This window comes from Micromys minutus (genome assembly GCF_963924665.1).
Source record: "Micromys minutus genome assembly, chromosome: 16".
NCBI classification, from domain to species: domain Eukaryota; kingdom Metazoa; phylum Chordata; class Mammalia; order Rodentia; family Muridae; genus Micromys; species Micromys minutus.
In genome coordinates, this window is record NC_137985.1 from 31,195,900 (window position 1) to 31,220,418 (window position 24,519).

The 24,519-nt window shown below is 45.7% G+C and overlaps 1 protein-coding gene across 1 annotated transcript in view; it reads right to left on the minus strand.

The window, feature by feature from the left end:
* PKNOX2 (PBX/knotted 1 homeobox 2) overlaps positions 1-24,519 on the minus strand; it is a 263,021-nt gene that overhangs the window by 21,039 nt on the left and 217,463 nt on the right. Inside the window, exons 6-7 of the mRNA XM_080930675.1 lie at positions 22,961-23,132; positions 10,332-10,520 (exon numbers count right to left, since the gene is read on the minus strand). Of these exons, the coding sequence (XP_080786801.1) occupies positions 10,332-10,520; positions 22,961-23,132 (361 nt within the window). The remainder of the gene's footprint in view (positions 1-10,331; positions 10,521-22,960; positions 23,133-24,519) is intronic.

The following is a 24,519-nucleotide window of genomic DNA, read 5'->3' on the forward strand; positions in this document are numbered from 1 at the left end:
TTTACCACATCCCTAGTCCAGGGCTGGAGGAGAAAAACCTATAGATAAGCAGGACCAGGGCCTGGGGTGAAGTCCTCTGTCTCACCCACTGCCACATGGGCCTCAGGATGAGCTTCTCCAGGAGAGTGAAGCAAGAGGATTCAAGTCTATTCTAAGTTCTTCTTGACATTGGTGACCCTGGGGAAGGGAGAAGGCAGTTCTTGCCTTGGCTTCCTCTCTGGGGTGCTCTGTGAGAGCTTCCCACCTGTGGGATTCCTCTCTTGGTCTGTCCAGCCACACAGTTGGCGTTTAAGACTGGGCTTGGCATGCAGAAGCCTAGAAGCTGCAAAAACCCATTGCACATATCCTGAGGGGTAAAAGAATGAAAATAAGGTCCAGAGTCCTGGTGGGTCACCCATGGTCATATAACAGGAATCGGACTCAGCTCTTTCCTACCCCCTACCCCACCATCAGCCACAAATACTGAATACCTAGTTTGGGCTTCAAGAGGTCCTTTGAATCCTACCTATGGAAGATGAAAACAACCCTAAGTCCAGGAACAGCATAAAAAAGATGGTCATCTTGGGAATCACACTGCACCCCTTCTGGATGCCTTCCTTTGTAACCGTGTTGGTTCAAGCTAGCATCAAGGTGCTCCCAAAGCCTGAGTTTTCAGACATGAGGCTTGAGATTTGGTGCCAGCATCCCAGACAACTATTCTCATGGGGCGGAACTAGTACTAAAGATGGTTGAAGGATAAGTGAACTTATAAGGCAGATTTAGCAGAAGGAGACTCCAATGCCACTAGGCCTCAAGCCAATAGAAGTAGCTACTCAAGAATCTCTCATTTGGAGTCAGCCATGCTGGGTCATTCTTCTTAAGGTGGAGATATATGAGACTGTTGAGTCTAAAGACTTCTCCTAGACACGCTTCACTGCCCATGGTCAGGACAACACAAAAATATCATAAGTATAAAACATGCCTTCTGGGGTTCAGCTAATGCACACACTGTTTTGTAGCAAAGACAGAAGGGTGAGCCCTACCTGGACAGCTCACCAGCTTACTCAAACCCTGTGGCTTGGAGAGCCTCCATCCCCATTTTCTCGGTCTGGGGAACTAAAGGGAATTTTTGTTCTGACTTGGATCATTTTCTTCCCTACTCTTCTCCACCCTTCTCTTGCTTTTTGGCTGTGAGGTGCTTAAGAGGCAGCCAAAGTACACCAGCAGAGGGGTAGAATGGAAAACTTCAGGAGTAGAGACCACGGCAGGGCCAGGGTTGGCAACATCTTAGCTGGGGCAAGAAAGAGAAAGCCAAGGCCCGGCCTCCCTGCATTTGGTGTTCATCCCCCATGGCTGCAAGCAGGGCTGCTTCATCAACCCCCCTTTTTAAAGGATACACTTTGAATTATGTGTGGATGTGCGCGACCATGTGCCGTGACATGCACATAATGCAGGTGCTCTTGGAATCCAGAAGAGGCCTCAGAGCTGAAGTTACAGGCAGTTGTGCGTCACCTGATGTGGGTGCTGGGAACTAAACTGAGGTTCTCTGCAAAAGCATCACATGCTCCTAACCACTCGACCATCTCCCATCCACACAGGGCCACTGAATCAGACCCTCAGCAACCTATATTTCAAAGTTTTCTCCAGCTAGCCTCCAGCATCAGACAGATCTGAAGATTACCAATTTATCATATACATGAATACTGCAGGGTGCTAATTTGCCTCTTGATTTCTTGTTAATCTCACCATTACCTTACAGGGTCAACAAGAGAGAAACTATCACATTTTCCTCGTAAGGGTTAGAATCCAAAGAATGAAAGAGACTTTCCTGACTTAAATAGATATAGGTCTGTTAGCCTTGTATATGTAGGAGAGGCTGGCAGAGAGAGAAAATGGACTTTGGAGTTAGATCCTACTACAAACACACTGCCTGGCACTTTTAGATGTCTAGTGATCTGTTTCCCACGTCATATGGTTGTAGTCACTTGAGTGGCAGAGCAGGGGTTAAATCTGTGCTCAAAGTTCTAGAGCCTTTGTGTTCTTTACATAGCAGTAAGAGAAGATGAGCCAAAGCTGCACACCTAGACAGGACAGCACAAACTTTGTCATATGCCTCCACTGGTCTTGTCAGATGCAACCCTTGGAACTTGGCACTAAGCCTCAGAAATCTAAGTATAGCCCCCATCTCAGAAGAGGGCAAAGACTCCACCTTGCTGTGATGTCAGGTTGCTCATTAGTCTGCAGCTCTGCGGACCGGCGACAGGCAGCTCTGACTCTCTAGGGACAGTTCGAGTCACTTTTGAAGAAGCCACCATGGCATGGTGAAAGCCCTAGGGAAGAATCTATTGGCTAAATACATGGTATTGTTGTCTCCTAAACAGCTTCCTGAAGGCGTATCTGACTCCAGACACAGGCAGCTGCTGTGTACACTCACAGAGGGACACCACAGGGAGCAGAGAAGCACAGTGGTCTCTGCTTGTGACACGTCTAGTTTCATATCCCTGCTTGAACCATCTAGGCACCAGCCACTGAGAGCAACCTGTTCAGCCCAAGAACTCTGTGTCTCCCTGGAGAGCCACCGGAAGCCCTGGCTCCATGGGTGGTACTGGAATACCCCCACACACTGTTTATTTGAGATGTAGAGGCAGTAAATCTCTCAGAAGGGTCTGGACAGGGGGAAGCAGCAACCTTACAAAAACAGGGACTGTGTGCCTCCAGAGCGCCACCTGCAACGCTCTCGCCCCTGTGACCATCTTACGGACACCAGTGGTCATCAGCTTTACTCCAGCTATCATTTTTGGAACACAAAGGATGACTTCTTCAGAGGAAGGAGTTTATTAAGAAACAAGAGGGGCTCTGGCATGGCTCTTGAGAGTGTGTTTGTGGGGTAATGGGGCACACAAAAGCTGACGGTGGCAACAAAATTGAATCTGTAGTCTGAGGTCAGCTGGAAGACTTGTCTCTCTCCTGAAACTTCTGTCCTCACTCTTAACAAGGAAAGCACCAGAGATGCCCAGAAAGTTATTTTCCACCCACAGAAGAAATTTCTGATACACACACACACACACACACACACACACACACACACAGGCACACATATACACACTCTAACACATGCATGCTGACACTCACACATTCACGCACTTGTACATATGCACACACACGCATACACACACACAAACAATAAGGTAAAAATACTAAAACACGACAAAAAGGAAAAAGACATGATGGAAACATTTCTCTTGAGTATGTTTTGAAGTATTTGGAATTTTTATCTTACTAGGCTGTCCCTGAAACAGGGAGCTACACCGGGTGACCTTGCAATATCACTTGCACCCGAGGATTAAGAAAAAAAAAAAAAAAAAACCAAACCAAAACAATGATGGTCTCTAGGATTCCAGTGAAAGAATTAAGAGACAGGACCCAGATACAGAGCCCAGCAATTTGCCATCCTTGCCCTGGCCACTAGGGGTCTCTGCCGATCCATAGCCTCAGACCAGCTCATCAACCCCTCCCAGATGGCTTCTGCCTAGATTTACTTGCCTGGCCTGATGGGGACAGCATTTGAGTGTCCTGCTTCCACAGGAGAGCTTGTCCCACCTTTCTAGGCATGGGCATGGACAGTCCTGACTCTTCCATACTTCCTGTCACTTTTCACAGGGCACACAGAAAGGTTCTCTCTTGTGCAGATGTCTGTTGCCTTAGCTTGGAAACAGGTTTTTGAGGGAAAGAAGGATGGTTCTTTTTTGACCCTGTGCCTAGCACATTTTGGAGTGCGTGCTAGGTGCTTCATAGATTTGTGGTCCGACTGGGCTGTGCGCCTGTCTAGGTGGTTGATGAGGTTGTATCTGTCCCCAGACACCCTTTCTGGCACAGTCCCTCTCTTCTATTGCAGCCAGAGTCCTGCCTTAGACCAAGAAGAGCTAGGTTTGCAGAAGCATGGAAGCCAAGCGCATATAAACAAACCATCTAATCCCTGTCATGTTCCACCCCAGCTGGGGGCTTTGGCCTCAAGGGAAAGGCAGTCCAGGCCTGTGGGGACAAGCAGCAGCTGCTGCTCTTAAGGAACATTCCTTCCCGGAAGGAGCAGAGCTCTCAGGTTTCACCAGCCGGGCCACACTGTGGGGCCCAACAGAAGTCACAGCTCTGCTGCTGGGGTTGAATGGGGCAGCACACATCCACTTCTTGCCTCCTTGGTCTGGGATGTTGCTTTCCTCTCTAAGTGGTGATACTCCTAAGGTGGACCACCTTTCTTTGTCCCCACCTGATCTGAAAAGTCACAGGTCACATCCTCAAGATGATCAAGTACGGGACAGAAATCCTAGGGCCTTGGCAAGAGTGACTGGCGCTTGCAGTCCTCCGCCTCCCTGACAACTTTGGAAAAGCAGAGCTGTGTGTCAGAGAAAAGCCTACCCTTATGAGGGAGAGACGGGCCATCGACAGCTTCCACAGGCTGCTGGGGAGTCCCGGAGCTTAGAACTGGTTCCTTCATAGGCTAAGCCCAGCTCTTCAGGACTGTGCTCACTCCGTACTTCCTTCCCCCTTACAGTCAGCTACCAAATCCAAATCCATGTTCCACAGTAACCCATCATGTCACTTCTAGACCCTTCATCCCTGGGTTACAGTCACCCCACACCTCACCTAGGACAGGGAACCGTGCTCTCCTTTGTATGTGCAACAGGATGGCACGACATTACAACGACAAAGGCTCAATAGTACAATAGTAACCACGTACACACTCACTACTTAGTGTGTGGGTTGGGCCAGTCTCTTCTCTTTTTCTTTTTTCTCTTTCCTTGGGTGTCCAACGGAAATGCAAAGTATAATGTCCATCTGAAGTCTTGTGAGAGATAAATAAAATATTATACGTAGATACTTAGCATACACTGTGTCTGTGACAAGGAGTGCTCACTCAGTGTTGTAGCCATAAAAGCTCAATTAATTTGTCCTGCAACGTGTCTCTAGCACTGAGCCTGTTACATGCATTCTTATTTCTCTCTAAAATATTCAGCAGTTGGATATAATAGTCAACACCAAAATATATCTCTTTGAAACTTGAAAAATAAATGGCTTAGTGGCTCAAAGTACGAGCTGTTCTTCCAGAAGACCTAGGTTCAATTCCCAGCACCAACAGGCAGCCCTCAGCTACCTATAACTCCAGGGCCAGGGCATCTCACCATGACGTCTGGCCTCTGTGAGTACTGTGCAGAGGCAACTCACAGGCATACATGCAGGCAAAACTCTCTATCACATAAAATGATTTTCTAAAAGGATAAACATTTTAAATTTAGTTTCAAGATTTACCACCATTTCCATTTCAAGGTCAGAGACAGTGACATATTCATCTTTATGTCCTCAGAGCTCAGCAGGTTCCATGAATGCTTGAATGAATATATGATGTACGAATGAATGATTCTGTCCCCTTCTCTCCAGGGATTCTAAAAAAGCTATTCCCTAGTCTCTTCTCAGACTTCTTTCTGTCCTGGGAACACCTTTAAAGATACCAATAGACCACCAACTCTCCCAAGCCTACCCGAAAGGCTACCTCCCCCAGGAAGTCTGGCCAATGAATCTGCAGCTTCTCCTACTACAAAGAGCAAAATCTTCCATCCTGAGATTTGGTTAATGTGTTTTGGGGCAGAAATAGACCTGGCCATGAGCCCCATGCTGTCTGGGCCTCAGGCCTTGCTCTCTGTTGGGAAAGAAAGATAATCTCAAGACACATGTGGGGTGCTCAGCCTAGGACCCCTCTGTTCAGCCCTCCCCCCTTTTCCTGTCTTTCTCATCACTCCAGGCGCTGAGCATCCTATGCCTGTCAGAATTCATCCTAGACTCACAGCTCATTCCCCTGAAGTTAGGAACTCCCTGTGAAGTGTTCACCTGGCTTTCCCCAGGACCCAGGACAGTAAACAGCCCCAAATGACTAGCAATGAAATGAGAACCATGTCCCTGTACTAGAGCTTACTCTAAGTCTCCATGGAGACAGAGGGATGATTTTCAAATCAAATTAGCCCTGAAGTGAGGCAAGAGTTGGGTTCTCTCTAGTGGTATGGTTTAGTTAGTGCTCTCGAAGGATGGGAGAACCCAGAGCTGAGTCTAGAGTGTAGTGGTGGGGAAGCTACCTCTGCAGCATGCCTGGTTCTAACATGCTGTCTTGGAGCAAGACAGGATCAATTCCTAGGGAGGTGGAAACGTCTAAGTGTGCTGTGCTAGTTGAAGCACTTGAGACTGCCCACTGGACCCTCTACCCTCCCTGTGGTAAAAAAAAAAAAAAAAAATCCCCACATCCCCACCTTGGTTTTACCCACTCAGAGAAAACTGACAAATAGAAATGGAAGATCAAGCTGGGAATAGACCAAATCCCACAGAGCAAGCAGAAGCCACAACATAGAGTCTTGGAATGGGGCTGTCAACTGGAAAACAAAAATGTCTCCTCCTCTGCCACACATGGCGGACAGCACTCGGGGAAAGCCATGAGCCAGCAGTTTACAACAAAGCTGGCAGGCAGCTGGGATGTTAAGCTAGAGGATCGTGTTGGGGGGGGGGCAACACCCCTCCTTAGGTCACACTAGCTATTTCAGGCTGGAGGAGATTAAGGTTGGAGCATGACGAATGAGCAAACACACACACACACACACACACACACACACACACATGCTCTCCCATTACTCAGTTCCTCTCCCAGTTGTGGATCCTAAGATCTGCCACTTATATTAACTAACCCTCTTGTACTAGTCCTTAAGATCATGGGGAACTCTTTCCTAAATGATTTCAGGCAAGACCCCACCATACTGCTTCGGGGAGACAGTGACAGGAACTTAATTGTAGGGTAATACATAGCAAGCCCTAGCCACCTCCATCACCTACCTACCCAGACTGTGCCCTGCTCACACTTCGGTGGTAAATCCTCCAAGCCGGAGCACCTTCCCTTACCCCCACCTGGTCTGAAAAGTCACACAGATCACATCCAGCCGGGGGCAGAAGTCCTAGGGCCTCGGCAGGGGTGATGAGCACACTGCAGTCAGCCTTCTTACAACTTCTGTCACGTAGAGTTTGCTGCATATCAGAGAGAAGCCCCACCCTGGCAAGGGAGACTGGACCACCCACTTTCTCCATAGGCTGCAGGGAAGTCCTAGAGCTGAGAGTCGGTTCTTTCCAAGGCTGCTAAGTCGGGATTCCGCTCACTCTCTACTTCTTCCCCCCACTTCCAAATTCTTGGTTCCCAGCCATTCATTTCTTTACCCCATTCAGGATCTTGGTCTCCTCATGGCCACCATTTCTCCTCCTCCTTTCTTTCCACCTTGGCCTTGCATTTCCTGCTTATGCCTGTCAGGGTCTCCCTGTGTCTTTCTCTTCACTGCTCCTTTCTGACAATACTTCTGCCTCCCCCTGCCTCTATCCTGAATGATGCTACCCTCTCTTTCTTTCTTCTTCTCTTAGTCCTTTTATTTCCTCCTCCTCCCTTCCTGCATGCCCCTGACCTCCCGTTACTTCTTTCAACCAATGTCTACTGGCTCCGGATCTTCCAGAAGACATCGTGGTCATGGATGGTACCATCAGGCAACAGTATTGGATGGAGGAGCCTATTTCACAAGAATATTAGCAAGTGGAGGCATGGGTAGCTGTTTTTTAGATATGTAATGAAGTGACTTAGTGATTTCAAATATATAAAATGCTGTGTTGATGCAAATGACATGTGTTTTCTAGGAGCGGAAAGATACAAAATTTCTCCTCTAAAGTCCTATGCAACATTTGCTACCTTAATGATTGGCCATCATCAGCTAAGAGAAGGAACGACTATTATAGAAGGGGGGCAGAGAGACCTCTGTAGGAGAGCAGCCTTGCCACCGCCCCTGGGAAAAGGCCAGTTTGCCCTTGTAAAGAAGAGGGGTTCAGTATGGAGACATGTTTTCTCAACATATGGACATGGAAAAAAAAAATGGTTGTGCTCCCTGGAATGGAAGCTGAGGTTAGACCTATGAGGTCCTGAATGTCAGACAAGCAGACATGAAAGTCCTGGTGGCGATGGGGTCTACAAACCACACAGGCTTCGGGAGAACAGATCTAGCAGCAATGTAAGTGGAGCAGGACTGAGGGATGGCCAGAGAGGACAGGTATGAAGGAGGCACCCAGAGGAAGTGATGGGAACAAATTTGAGTTACACCAAATAGGAGTTTCTCACTATGTGTCTCCAGGCTCCCCTCTCCCGCCGCCCTGCAGTCCTCTCCACCTCTAACCTACCCCTCCCCCGCCTTTCCGCCTTTCTCACGTCTTTGTTTTCTCCTAACTGCCTGAGTTTCTCTGAGATCAGAGCCTTTCTGCAAGGGCTACCCTGGGGCCAGCCTCACTCTCAGGCCCGGATCTGAGGTTACCTCCTTGCTCAAAGCTCAGAGGCACACGGCGGGCAAGCCCCGAGGTCTGGCTTCTGCAGTTCTAACACCTAGATCACCCAGAGCTACCTTCTCCCCCCCCACCCCCCCGCCCAAACTCCGCTACCCTGTATTGCTTGTCAGCCTCAGACAGACCTCCAACCCTGAGGAGCCACTGTGGCTGCTGAGCCTCTGGCCCCTCCTTCCCTGCCTTTCCGCCCGGCTACCTTGGTACACTCCCCCTAACTCGAGAGAGCTCAAGGTAGAGTCAGAGGGCCCAGGAGGGGAAATCCAGGGCCTCTCCGAGGACCTGATTATTTCCAAAGACTTGTGCTAATTTTCTGATATGATCCTCACATCTCTGTGAGGCACTAAATCCTCATTACTTTTCCTGACCGATGCATTCTAATTAGATCAACACTTAAAAAAAAATTCACAATAGCCACAGGATGGCTTTCCATCTCATTAACTCCTCACTTATTATTTTCATGAAAATTACTGATAAAAATGTGCATCTCCATTTGGTGAGGCCTCGCAGCCTCCTCAGCTCCTATCTTACATCTCTCCCGTCACCGGGGCTGCGCAGCATCACCATGGTAACCCACAATAATAGAAACTAATAAATTACAAACGAGATGCTCGTTGAGCAATTATTGTCCTCTTTTATGCAAGTTTCTTGCTAATTTCGATCATAAGGGAAAGTACAATAAGACTCTGAAGGAATGAGTCTATTTCAAGAGAATATTAGCAAGCAGAAGCCAAGGCTGCTGTTTCTAGATCTAGAATAAAGTGATTTGGTGATTTTAAGCAATATAAGGAGGAAATAAACTTCTTGCCCTGTGTTCTATGCCGTCCTTAGCATCAAGTCTCACAGAGATTCTAGTGAGCTGGGCAGGGTGCAGTAGTGAATGTACCTGTGAGGTGTGTGTGTGGGGGGTCCACAATGTGCAAAGTGTGTCCCTCCCCTTGCATCTGCCAACCTGAGTCCTTATATACCTAAAATGATAATAGTACAGCCTTTTAGGTGGCCTTCACAGTACCTCCCATCGCTCACCCTTACAGAGTTAACCTGTATCCCTATCCTTGTCTGTCTAAGGGAAAAGGCTACCCCGGGCCTCTCGGGGGCATCTGTGCATGTTTTCTGGACTTCAGGAACTCGGTGAGAGGGGGACAAAGCTGTGAGCTTATGCTAGTGTAGACTTCAGAAGGTGCAGCATACAGGAATAATCCGGTAGCTTTCTGAGTCTGTGCATTTGGAGAACACAGTCTGTCCTGGAGAGACATGGTGCAGAATAGGCAACACTTCCTAGGAAGGGGGTTGGCTGAGGTGACTTTCACAGTGGCCTTGAACCTTAGTCTGGTAGAGGTACCGAGTAGAGTACAAAGGTAGAGGATGAGCAGTCTTTGTCTACTAGGTGGGCAGAATTTGGTGGAAGGACTAGCTAGCTTCCCTGGAGCCGTCTTTCAGGACTACCAAGAGCCACTTTAATGCCCTTCGAAGGAAGCTGCCAGGAGGCCTATCTGCCATCTGAAACTGTCTGCTAGGCTAGTCTCTTTTCTCCTTTATAGTCCAGGGCTTACCTACTTACCATGTCTTGATAAATCTTGGGTAGAAAGCCAGGAATGTTTTTGGACATTGTCTTTCTTAGATATGGTCATTTAGGGGATGCTCCCACTCTAGCAGATGGGTGTCGGCATAAAAAAAAACCAAAAACCAAACAAACAAAAAAACCAAAACAAAACAAAAAAGGGACTGTGCTGGCTAGGTATGGTGGCTAAGGCAGCAGGATCAAGAGTCTGAGGCCAGCCTAAGCTACTTGCTAAGATCCTGTCGTAAACAATCAAATAAAAAATAAGGACAGTGCTGCCTAATAGAGACAGGAGGGCCTCACTATAAGAGGATCTGATGGCTTCGATTGCTTTGCCCAGGTCACTGAGATCCATCAGACCTTTCTGCAAGCCTGGCCCATCCCTGTGTGTTACCTGTGAGTGAAGGTTTATGGAGGGCTGGTTGGGGGAGTAGGGCCCCCCGAGGTCATTCCTGAGCAGGTTATCGCTGTGCATCTTGGTTTTGAGGCAGGTGATGTAACGGTTGCAAAAGTCCTTGCAGAGTTCATTGACCTTCTCCAACTCTAGCAGGTGGATCCTCAAGACTTGGATTGCCTTCACCATCTGGGGAGAGGAAGAGCTGTAAGTCCAGATGTCTCTATCACAACCCCTCCCTGTCAAGCCCCCAGCCTTAGCAGAGAAGGAGAGCCCATCCTCGCTGTGGCTCCCATCCACATGGTTTAAACTCTCCATATGACTCTGTTGATTATCCACTTGCTTTAAGCCCTCTGTTAGCACAGCTGTTCTGGAGACAGCTGTGGTTTCTGAGAACGGTACTGACTTCAGCGATACAAGTCCAGATTCAAGCTCCAGGTTTGCTGTGGATTGTCTTTGTGGCCTTGGGCAACTTACCTAAGCTTTCTATGCTCCCGTAGTGTCTAATAAATGGGAACATTATACCCTCCCCAACAACTTTACAGATTTGCCAAGAGATCATGGAAAAGGACCATGGCACACTATAAAGCATGAAGTACTAAGCAAACACAAGGAAGACAGAGGCCAGAGTTTCTTGGAAGCATCCCAGAGGTCAGACATGATCTATTCTTAAATTTATATTCTGTGTGCCTCATGTGATATGGGCTGCCTTACTCTGATGATACCTGCTGATGGACCGGATAATCCAGAATGACTTAGCTGGGCACTGGGTACCAACTGTCTGTTTTCCATGCCCTTTGGGTTACTGCACAAGGACCTCTTCAAATGGACAGCCCTGATCCTAACATGGCTCGAAGCTGCTTTGCATTTGGAGCGTTCTCCTTAGCTGTCATTATTTTCTAGTGGATCTTGTTTCATTTATATTATTTCGGCAAGTTTTCAGACAGGGTCGTATGTAGCCCAGGCTAGTCTCCAATTCAATACGTAACTGAGGATGGCCTTGAACTCATAATCCCCTTGCCTCTAGCTCTCAGGCACCAGAGTTATAGGTGCGCACCATCAAACTCAGCTCGCTGCTCTTATTGTCATAAGAAAAACATATGGAAAACACAGGATGCGAAAACCAATGGTCTATATCGAATTACCCTAAAAGAAAAGCTGCAGTTTTCCTCTTGTGTACTTTTTAAGCTTTTATTTCTTTCTCAGTGTGTGGACGTGTGCCAAGGTGTTTATGTGGAGGTCGGAGGATAACTTTGGGGGTCAGATCTCTTCTTCCACTATGTGGGTTCACAGGAACAAACTCAAGGTTGTCAGGGTTTGGCCAGTGGAACCATCTTGCTGACCTACATGCATGTATTTTAACCAGTCTCCAAGAAACTTACACATACAATTTTGCTGTCTGGTTTTCCCTTAGCTCATCAAATATGCTTTTCTAAGTGCCAGAAGTGTTTTCTCTATCTCTCTTCTGGACCGAGAGCTGTGAGAAGGCAGGGTGACATCTAATTGGCTCACAGCATTATCTTATTTACATAGAATAAATATTGAATGGATGAGAATTATTTTCAATTGTCACATACGAGCCCATATGTATGCCTTATTTAAGTAGTTTCCTGTTGCTGGCCACCTATAGTATATTCAAATGTTCAATTTTATTTAGAGAAAAGTTACAGAAGGAGGATAGAGGACAAAGTAGATCTAACTGAAGGGTACACACTCATACATACACACACAGAGAGAGAGAGAGAGAGAGAGAGAGAGAGAGAGAGAGAGAAGGAGGAGGAGGAGGAGGAGGGAGGGAGGAAGGGGGAGAGAATTGTCTAAGTGCATAGCTCTCATTTCTGCATTTGTTCCTTAGTATGAATTCCCAAGAGTGATGGGGAAAGTTGACATACATTGTTATGGATCATGACAAACAAACCCAAATTGCTTTTTAACAGGGGCTTGTTCAAACGGTGCAGAAATAACCAGACATCCACAAACAAGCAAACACAAACTCCTAAACCTTAATTTAAACTCCCCATCTAATCAAAGATTAATTCAAATGAATAGGAACCTAAATATAAGACAAAAAATGGTAGCACTTTCAGGTAAAAGAAAATGGAGCCAGGCATGATAGCATACGTCTTTAATCCCACCACTCAGAGACTGGGGCAGGAGAATTTCTGAATTCAAGACCAGTCTGGTCTACAGAACAAGTTCCAAGATAGCCAGCGCTACACAGATTAACACTATCTTGAGAAACAAAAAAGAAAGAGGGGAAGAGACAGAGAAACACATAGAGAAACAGAAGAAAATCTTGGCATATAAGGTTTAGCAAAGAAATCTTAGAGTTGATACCAAAACCATAATCTAGAAATGGAAAATGATTTGCTTGCTAGAATTAAAAATGTTTGTTCTTAGAAAAGAAACTGCCAGGCATGATGATGCATGTCTTTTATCCCAGCACTCTGGAGGCTGAGACAGGCAGATAGATCTCTGTGAGTTCAAAAGCAGGCTGGTTTAAATAGTGTTCCAGGACAGCCAGGGATGCATAGAGAGATCCTGTCTAAAAAGAAACAAACAAACAAAAACAAAAAACCCAAAACTCTGCAGCAAAGAAAATTCTATGAAGAAGATGAAAAGACTGTGGACTGGCGTCAAATATTTACAGATCACATATCTGATGAAAGTCTCGTACCTACCATACGTAAAGAGATTTTAAAACTAAATAGTAGAATAACAAGCAACCCAATTAGAACAAGGGCAAAAGACATGATCAGACCTTTTACTGAAGAGGATATACAGATGGTAAATACACACATTGAAAGATGTTCAGTGTCATTAGCCATTGGGAGATACCAATTGAAAGCACAGCGAGGAGTCCCTGCACACACATGTGCACAGTTACAGCTAGAAAGGGATGACACCAAATGCTGGCAGAAAAACTGGACTCTGGATCACTGTGCATCGCTGGTGGCGATGTAAGCCAGTGTAGTCACTGCAGACAGTGGGACAATTCCTTACAGAATGGAGCATCTTTGCTGGGTGTTGTGTATGCTTTTAATGTCAGTTGAGAGGCAGATGCAGGCAGATCCCTGTGAGCTCAAGGCCAGCCTGGGTTATCTACTGAGTTTTAGGACAGCCAATGCTACATAGTGAGAACCTGCCTCAAAAACAAGCAAAACCAAAACAAAACAAAGCAACCATACTAATTATGTACTTATGACCCAGCAGCTTATGGGCATCCCTACCCCCCACCTCCCACACACACATACTCCTATACATGAGTGAACAGCTAGCTGTTCATGGCAGCTCTATACCAAGTGACCTCAAACTGGAAACAGATGAATGCATGAATTAACCATGGAATACCCATGTCACAGACTACAACTTGGGCAATAAAAAGGAATGAACTATTAATATGCTCAACAACTTGGATGTATCACAGGGAATTATGCTATGAGAGAAAAACAAGTCTTGAAGGGACACACATACAGAGAGAGATAGAGATAGATAGATAGATAGATAGATAGATAGATAGATAGATAGATAGATAGATAGATAGATAGATAAATAGATAGATAGATAGATAGGTAGGTAGGTAGGTAGGTAGGTAGCTAGCTAGCTAGCTAGCTAGATAGATAGATAGATAGATAGATAGATAGAGCACATAGTGCCATTTACAGGACATCCTTAAAATGACAAAGCCAGGTAGAGAGATGGCTCAGTGGTTAAGAGCACTGACTGTTCTTCCAGAGGTCTTGAGTTCAATTCCCAACAACCACATGGTGGCTCACAATCATCTTCATCTGCAATGAGATCTGATGCCCTCTTCTGGTGTGTCTGATGACAGCTACAGTGTACTTATGTATAATAAATAAATCTTTTAAAGAAATGACAAAGCCATAGAGGCAGAACAGACTGGTGGTTGGTGGGATAGAATGAAGAAAAGATGGAAGACCTATTCTGTACCTTGACTATAACATGTTTACATGAATCTAAATGTAACCAATCCACACAGAACATAACACACACGTGTGTACATGCAAGTGAGGGCAGGGAAAATCGACAAAATCTGGATAAGGTTGGTAGGTTATTCCTGCCTGTGAAATTATGCTGTTATGTAAGAAAATAATCATGATCTCTTATACTAATTCCTACAATTGCATTGAAATATATAATTATATCAAAATAGAATAAAAATGTAGAAGGGGTTACTGCCTTTCCACATCTGTGTATGGTGACACGGGCAATGGGTAGGAGATTCTAATGCCAGCCTCTTAGCTTTTGGTAGCAATTATGATGGCTATGGACAAGCCCAGACAATACAAAATGAAACAAGGGGCTGAGGTGGCAGCTCAGTTGGTAAAGCACTCACTGGATGAGTTTGATCACCAGGTCACATTTGAAAAGCTGAGTGTGGTGTGTAAGGTGTCCTTGTAATAAGTGATAAGGAGCAGACAGGAGACCCTATTGGATGGTTGCCCAGCTAGACTGGCTGGATTGGCAAGCTTTAGGACAATAAGACACTCTGTCTCAAAACGTAAGATAGACACCTTCTGCAAGACAGCCTGAGGTTGTCTTCTGGTCTCCATAAGCATGTACACCTATGTACACACAAATGCACACATACACACACACACACAAATAGACACACACATACATACACTCTCTTACACACACACACACACACACACACACAGGCTCTCTGGAGTACCAAATCAGAATTAGGGGTCACGAACAGAAGCTTTAAACAGGGCTCTGTCACAAGGTCCCATCCTATGGATACCAACCACTTCTGTAAAGCTGGGTCGGACAAACAAGGAGCAAGTGGTGATATTAGCATAAGTAGTTTGGACCAAAAGCAACTTGAGCAAGAATTGTTCTAGCCTACATTTTCTGCTTGGCTTCAGCCTGGAACAGACTTATGCCTATTCGAATAACCAGCATACTGTGTGGCGCATTGCAGACATTTGTGGGTGGACTGAGAAAAAACACTGAAATACTTCTCACTGTATGTTTGGCTCTGGGTTAAGCCCGTTCCATGCTCGGTCTTATTTATTCTAGACAGCCTACTCTGCAGACAAGTCCTCTTATTGCCCACATTTTATACTTGAAGAAAATGAAGTCCATAGGCATTTTTTTCATCTCAAGGTCACACAGCTGGTAGGTAATATGAAGCCTCGTGGCCTTATACCGGAGACCAAATTGCTTTGTCCTTCTACATCTCAGGAGTCAGGGATGATGAAAACAATAGAAGTATAAGGGTGTGTGTGGTTTGGGGGTAGGTGGAGGCCTGCAAGGTGAGTGGAGTATGCAGACACACTAGGACCTGTGGCGGCAGCCATCTTCCTGGCTGTGCCTGCCACTGGGAGACGACCTCATTGTCTTGGGCTGTCTCTTATGTTCTTTTAATGTGCTGATTAAGAAGTTCTTCCTTACACGGGACTCAAATCTCTCTTGCTTTATGCAAAGGGCTTGCTCAGCCTTCTGTAATACCAAGGACATCGAGTAACTCCATCAACATAACTTTCTTCTTTTAATGTTATCTGTGCACTGGACAGGTCATCTGACTTGAATGGATTGCTCAATTGTTTTTGTTGAAACAAAACCAGTTCTATTACTATTTCTCTTTTTTTTTTCTTCCCTACCCCTTCCCATCCTTCATTCCCCTTTTTTCTTCTTGTTCCTTTCTTTGCTTCTTTCTTTCATCTTTCACTAACAAGACTATCCTAGCCTGCTTAATTTTTGGAGAAGGGAGTGCAGGGTATAGAACGAGAGCCTCTCACATGATAAATGATCTATCATCGAGCTGTGTCCCCAGCCATATTCTGCTTTTAAAAGCCAACATTTTAAAATAGTCTTATGAATGAATACACACATATACACGCATGTATAAATATATACATACACCATACTTCCTTCCAAACATGTCCCCTATTCATTTAAGTACATGACTAATATTTATTTATTACACTAAATGGAAAGCCACAGCTAAATTAGACAAAATAATAACCATATATATTTTTCTCCAGAATTCTTAGCTCAAATGTAATACACGCTCAGTGTGTTTTAACTAGGTCGGTGTGCAGGGGCCAAAAGCAGTCATATCCTGGGGTCTGACAAAGCACAGATGAAGGGTTACTATTTTATGGGCTATAAGAATTGGTTTAAAGATTTAAGAAGGCAGAGTAAATCATGATGGTACTCTGAGGCAATGAATATGTAGGACCTCTTCAATATTAGAGAAATGCATGTGCAATGCTGTGCACGGAGGCAGAAGGCTTGTGGGGTTCCAGTGCCATGCAAACTAGAGGTGAGGCCAGACCCACTGTTGGCTCTCCTTGTTCCAGTGAAAAGGTTCTGAATTTTTTTCTTCCCCCTGAGCCTCGGTCTCCTGGTTTGTAAAATAGAGATAGGAAATCTTTCTAATCTATGAGATTTGTTAAGGGCCAACAAATAATAATGTGAAAATACTTTGTAAAACATGAACCAAGTACATTTGTTTTTCTTTTGATTTCTCTGGTTCTGGTGAGACAGTGTCTTGTGTAATCCAGGAGCCTGGAACTTCCTTTGTACCCAAGGATAATTTTGAACTTCTGATCATCTGCCTCTACTTCTCAAAGGCCCAAATAATATTTGTAAAACAAAACAAAAGAACCATCTTTAAATAATTTCTCATATTCCACTAGCTGTCTTATGGCTGGCTACCCTAGATTTAGCTACTGAGAGAATGATTTCTGGGGTTCCCTCTATGTCTGCTGTAAGTGAAGCATCCTTCATCCTATGTGTTCTAATTTTGTTGTTTTGCCTGTGAGAAAAAATGATATATTAAACGATTTCCCCCCAAATGATTTGAAAAGAAACTTACTCCAAATTCTTCATCATATTAACAATGACCCTTAATTTATTTTAAAAAATTAATCTGTTATTGATTATGTGTATGTGTGTGTGTCAGAGTGAGGGTTTGAAGATGTGAGTGCAGATGTTCACAGAAACCAAAAGAGGGTGCTGAATTCCCTGGGACTGGAATTACAGGCGGCTGTGAGCTGCCTAGTGTGGGTGCTGGGAACCAAACCCAAGTCCTCTAGAAGAGCAGTTAATGCTCATAACGGCTGAGCCATCTCTCCAGCCCGAATACCACTAACTGAATACTGCCACCATGGGTGTCCTTCATTCCCGTTCCCCAGGCCTTAGTGTGCCAGCTTCTCTTTCCCCATTCTGTTTCGAAGTAAAGTCTGCCTTTCTCGAAGACGGCCCTTTCAAAACAGCAAATCAAGATGCAGCCTCACGTGGCTGTGTCATATAACCCTGCAGTCCCAGGAAAGTACCCAAGGCAGGGGCAACTTATCTCCTAAAAAGCAGCATGCTGTGACGTCCTGAATGTATTATTTGTTACCTGGGCATTTTGGAGAAGTGGCTTAAGCCTTATCTGTGCAATTTATGATGATAATAATACCTACAGCTTAAAACTGTTATGAATATCGAGTCAGATCCTTTTGCAAGTGTTTCTGGTATGGAACCTAGGTTTTAATAAATGCCAAATCCTTGTCCTGATGCCCCTACAATATCCACACACAGCTTCAAGTTCTTCTCTAAATGGCTGCCCCTCTTGAAGGTTTTAGGTTCTTCATTTGATGATGGTGACTCCTTGTCTCTCAAAACATCTGTACACACAGCAGTTTACAGTTTGCAAAAGGCTTCTCTCTCTCCATTATCTCATTTGAGTCTCTTCACCTCAGGGATACCGGCAAGATAATCCATCACTCCGCTCAAGATAAGGGAACAGAAGCTCGGAGATCAGATTGCCTGCTCCATTCCTTGCCTTGGGGACAAACCCCTTCCGGTCGCTCTTTCTGCAAATTGGGAAAGTAGGTGCTCTTGTAGGGAAGAAGTTTATAAACACACATTTCTAAAATGTGTGAGCTGATGTTTCCTGGAGCAGCCAAAGCTAAACCCTGATGAAGAGTTTTTTCAGCCTGCACCAGCCTGGCTGGCCAGTTGGGTGTGTTGGGTCACTAGAACAAAAAGCGGGGCAGGGAAGAAAGGTGAATGTCAGGGGCTGCAGGACTGTCAGACAAACGGATATTTTGTGGAAACTACCACACATGGCAAGCTAAAACACATTTGTGTCAAGGACTGGCAGTTCCACTTGGATGGCATCAAAATTTGGCACCGGGGGTCACAGGCTGAGCTTCTTCAATTAGACAAACTGAACTGTCCCAAACTGTCCCAACTATGTAACTTCTTGGCTACAAGATACTCGGTCCTTGAATTCTCTCTACTAAGTGGGGATAACAGCTCCCTGCTGGGCTTGAATGAGAATCCAAGGAGCTTGTCAAGGAGAGGGCTTTGGAGGATGAGAGGCTTCTGGAGGCCTGGAACAATTTTTAATCCCTGCGCCTTCACTTCCTCAGCTATAAAATGAGATAATGGTGACGCACTGGTCTTGGGGTGGTTCGAGCTCAATAGCAAAGTGCTTGGCTAGCACATGCAAGGTCCAACATTGACCTCCAACACACACACACACACACACACACACACACACACACACACACAAAGGGGCTCTCAGTTGTGCTGAGGATTGAAGGAGATGTGGATATAAAAGGAATAAAGCAAAATCTGACTCCTCTCCTAGAAATGTGTCAGAAGACTGTGTGTGTGTGTGTGTGTGTGTGTGTGTGTGTGTGTACATGTTTGTGTGTGTGTGTGTGTGTAAGTTGGAGCTGCATTTCACAACCTTGTTATCTTTTCTGTTCTGTCAGTAGTATGATCCTGTGTGTTTATCTCACTTCCTGAAACGAGGGCTATAGGGCTGGAGAGATAGCTCATCTGATAAAGCGCTCGCTGCACAAGCATTAGGACTTGAGTTCTGTTCCCAGCACTCACCAAAAAATGATGGACATGGTGCCTACACGTGTAATCCCAGTGCTGGAGACCGGGGCGTCCCTGGGATGCTTTGGATATAGCAAAATTGGTGAGCTCCAGGCCACCAGAGATTAAACCTCACACACACACACACACACACACACACACACACACACACACACGTTTTGAGATTGAGAGGGGGGAAATGGTCTAAGAATTGAAGCAAGTGCCTCCAGCAAAATGGGGATAACATTGTTAATATTAATATTAATCGTTGTGAGTTTTAAATAAGGTAATAGATGCAAATAATTTAGGCTAGCACCTGGTACCTGTAAGTGGCCTATAAATGTTAATTATCCTCATCATTGATATTCTGACTTCTTTTGCTCTTTCTGGTGTCTGTGAGGTTTTCAGCTCCCTTCTAGGCAACAGCCTGGATTGGAGGATAAGGTGAGTAACTCTCAGATCAGGGCTGGCTGAGGTCTCTGTGGGCCTACAGCTCTGGGCTGGATCCTTCATGTGGCTCCTCACTCCTACCCTCTGGCCTCCTGGCCTGCCTCTTCAGAGTAGACCCAGGGGCCTGGGAGGCCCCATTTTGGAACTGGCTTTGCGGTCAGGCAGCTATAATCTGTCCCTGGAGCCACCAGAGTCTCATTAAAACGTGCCCCATAAATGTTAAAAAATTTACACATAAAAAAATTCCATGCATGAAACTGAAACCGTACGTTTTACAGCCTTAGTTTGAAATCTTGCATAATATATAAAACCTTGGCCTTGCACTGGGGGCCCGTAAATCAGATTTTATAAAACAAAAAGCTTTTACCTTTCAAAGGGGTTTGGGGAACTTGCAAATTTTACAAACTTTACCAAGTGCCAGTCAGAGGCTGCTGGGCCCAGAGAGGGTGTCAGATCTGGAGGCCAGGTAAGAAAGAAACATGACACAGGAATTGTAGTAGATCCCAGAGGGCTTGCCAGGGATTCCGGATTAACTATCTGAAAGAAGCTGCTCCCAAGGCGCAGAAGTGGACCCCAGAAAGGTCCTAGTGGGGGCTTCAAGGAAACATATATTGGTGTCATTCTCTTATGTGCAAGTGAGGTCTTTATTGTCACCAGGGAGAGGCAGAGTACCAGGGAAGAGGTGCAAAATTAGGAGTCAAAGACCAGGGCTCTCTTCTGCTGATGTGAGGGTTGCTGTGTGTTAAAAAAAGAAAAAGAAAGGAAGAGGGAGGGAGGGAGGGAGGGAGGGAGGAAAAAAGGAATGAATGAAGGAAGGAAGGAAGGAAGGGTAGATGGAAGGAAGGAAGGAAGGAAGGAAGAAAGGAAGGAAGGAAGGAAGGAAGGAAGGAAGGAAGGAAGGAAGGAAGGAAGGAAGGAAGGAAGGAAGAAGTGAGATAAGAGTGGACACCTTTCTAAGGTTGGGTTTCTAACCCCAACCTTTTTGTAATTACGTTTTTTTGCCCAGTAGAGGCGCTGTGGAGCAGCAAGCTTACAGGATTCCCTCCCTCAGAAATCTCTAACTTGTATTCTTTCTCAGATATTTGGGGCAGTACTGGAAGAGCTGACTCAGCTGTTTCCATGGAGACTTGTCTGGAAAAGCGGCTGGGGAGACTGTGAGGAGCGCAGGAGGGTATGACAGGCAAAGAGCTACGGGGAGGAAAGGAAGAACGGTTAGGGGCTCCCGAAAAGGTGGGAGAAAGCAGGGGAGGGTCAGAGAGAGGTAGGAGGAGGGTGTTCAGAGAGGACCCTCTGAGGGGCAAAGATTTGGGGGACCCAGGTGCCCTCCTGACAATCCCATCTATGAAAGTCAATATTCAAGGGCAAAGGAAAGCTGCCCTCGCACACACATATATAAAAAATAAATCTCTCCATTATCTCAGCTCATTTGCTTGGGGTCCCTCATTTTATGTCCCTGCTTGGCTGCGCAGTATATCTGTCCGGAGAAAGAGTTACAGTCCGTTGGGCTACGTGTGCGGGGTTGTAAAAAATACAGATGCCAAATTAACTGGCTGTGGCACTCGGCAGCTGATTGAGCTGGTAATAACGGGATCTGACCTTTTTCTAATTTCTAATTATGCGCATCTCGGCTGTGCTGGTGACATGATTCTTGTCCTAACGATGACTCCCGTGCTTGGCCTCTGCGTCTCCCCCTTTTGACATAGGGCTAGGAATCAGTAGCGAAGGGGGACTATTGGGTTCTTCAATCCCACCCTAAAAGTTTCAGGCTCCTGACCGTATTGCTTCTTTGACAGTCAGGAGGTAAGGCTGGGGATCTAGAACACTATACAACACTAAGGTGAATTTTCAGATGCAAAGCACTTTTAAGGGCCAAGTCGAGGAGCCATCCCATTAATCTGTCCCATGCGTTAGCTGTGTAGAAGAGGATGCTAGGCTCATTACATGTGCGCATGCGTGCAGTTACCCACTCCCAAATACAACCCAACTTTAGAAAGAACCGTCTTTCCTTGCTCCACAGCTGCCTGGGGCTAAATTTGAGGCTCTCCTTTCCAAATTTCGGACTCTTCTAATTCCAACTAGCTGAACAGCAAGACAGGGTTAAGTTAGCCTGGCCCTCCACCAGCTGGAGGACCAGCACTATGGAATCTTAGAGGCTGCAGCCAGGGTTCCGTGCCTGCCTGGGAAGAGGAAGAACCAGGGATGAACGGAGGTACACTTGGGAGCTTTCAGCGTTTCCACCGAGATTCCTGGCAGCCAGTGAGTACTTCTTCCACGTCTGAGCCCTGCTCCAACCCTTAAATCATCACAATACCACAAACCTCCAGGCCAGCGTGGGTTCTCCTGGTGTTATCCTACAGGTCAGGACGTGCTGCACTGGACACCAAGAGCAGCAGCAAAGTGAGTAATTTTCTGTCCAAAAGGATACCGACGTCACTCATCTGCTCTGTAGATGGACAGAATATATGTGTTCGTGTGTGTGTGTGTGTGTGTGTGTGTGTGTGTGTGTGTGTGTGTGTGTCGAGGAGCAGATTTGCAGAGTGATAGTCTGGGCAGTTCACACACAGAAAACAAAGCAAAACAAAAAACAAAACAAAACCAAAAGAACAGGTAATAACTCAAGAAGACTGCTCAGTAGGATGGGCAGCTCAGTGGCCTTGCCCTCCCTCTTTGTAGGACTTCAGAATCCCATCCAACATGGCAGCCACCAAAGCTAACGATGACAGTTGCTTTGGAAATATAAAATGTAGACTTCACGGGCTCCCTTTGAATCTACAAAATCACAGTTCTGTAGTACAGCCCAGAAACTTGTATTTTACAAGATCTAGTGCTAATCCGAGTAGCAAACTACTCAAAGGTATGAGCTACAAGATCCAATAAGAGGGCAGAATCTCCTAGCAGGACCAGGTTCTCTGCCCATATTGACATGCTTGAACATGCCTCTTACCCTCACACATCTGCCTCTTCCGCTAACCACAGTAGCACATAGCCACCAGTTCTCTGTGCAAACCTGGAATAGCTGCTACCTTTGGCATTCTGGATGCCTTTCTCCACTTGTTTGAACTGTAAGGTAGCAAATGTGCAGATGCTGGTGCCACCAGAGGTAGAGATGGAGAAAACATTAGTAGCAAAGCCCACAGCCAGAATCTCGGTTAAAAATACTGAGAATTGGTTCTCAAGCGTGAAACAGTACACATGGTGGCTGTCCCATAGTGGAGGCTCAAAATGTCTTGTTGGATCAATGAATGAAAGGAACACTTTTAGAATAATTGGGATGGGATCACAGAGTGGGAAGGCTGGAGCCGGGATGGAGGGTCGAGGGTCTTTACCAGATTGTCCAGTTCTGGGTCATCGCTGAAGAAGGGTTTGTGTTCCTGCTCCTGCTGGTGGACAAAGTTCTCGATGTCCACATCGAAGCTGGCGGAGGTGATGCACTCTGAGCCCTGGGTGGCCTGTTCACATTTCTCAAACAGCAGCGTCAGGAGCGGGAAAAGAGGGTGCCTGCGGGGACATCAAGAGCTCACACATGCGCACAGAGACAAGGCTGCTAGTGGGGCCGAGAAGCCACCAGGTTCCCTTTCTAGCATTCCCACCGCTGCTCTTCCTAGAGTCCAACTTCTTGAGAATGCCCCCGTCCCCAGGGTCTGCCAGAGTGGCAGCATTTTGGTCTCTGAAATGAAGGACCCGCTCCGAGGGCCTCAAAGGGTACCTACCTTTTCCCTGTGGTCAGATAAGCTGCAACAGAGAGGTTATAACTCTTCAAAGAGTTCTATGTTCATTTCCAACTCAGCATGAGTCCAGGAAAGATATGTGAGAACTAGCTAGAGAATTCTTGAATGTGAATATTAACACTAGGTGACATGCAAGCTAAGATCTGAAGCACCACACACACACATACACTCACTCACACACACAGTCACTCACACACACACATACACTCACACATACACACACACACTCACTCACACACACACATACACACAAACACTCACTCACACACACACATACACTCACACATACACACACACACTCACTCACACACACACATACATTCACACATACACACACATACACACACACACACTCACACACATACACACACACACATACACATACACACACATACTCACTCTCACTCACACACACATACATACACACACATTCACACATACACACACACTCACACACATACACTCATACATACACAGACAGAAACACAAACTATGAAGCCAGCTGAAGCCAACAGATGTATACACAGGATAAATACATGAGCCCCCAAACTCAGCCACATATGCCCATGTCTGTGGCAGACTCAATTTTATTTTTACCAGGTATTCCAGTTTCATTTGTGTCTCTCCCTGCACGGCTATTACCAAATCCTTAGCACATCTGTAACTAAATCGCTATTTGCATCATTATAAGTTTTGCTCCAGGACAGTCTCTGTGTGATTGCCCTATATCCAAGAATCTTGTCATGTATATGTATAGTGGACACTGAAAAAACAGCTGGTAACTGACTCAATGAATAAATTATGCATGTGTCTATATGGGCAGAAATGTTTAACCAAATAAATATATGAGTCTTAGTGTAGAGATCACCACCTCCTAGAAGCTTCCTTGGCTACACACTGTCTCACACCTCTCTCCCAAATCTCTAAATTTTTCTATCTGCCTGCCGACCTCGACTTTAATCAGGAAACAAACCTATTTATCCACCCCTGAATATCCAGAATCTGGCAGAAGTATGTGAATCTTCACAAACGTTTGTCGAACATGGATGTCGTACGTCTGCATACATGAACAAACATCACACTTATTTTTGAAGCACATACTACTGTGTGTGTCTAGGTTGTTGATGCTGCAACAGAGAGAACCCAGTTCCCTCTCC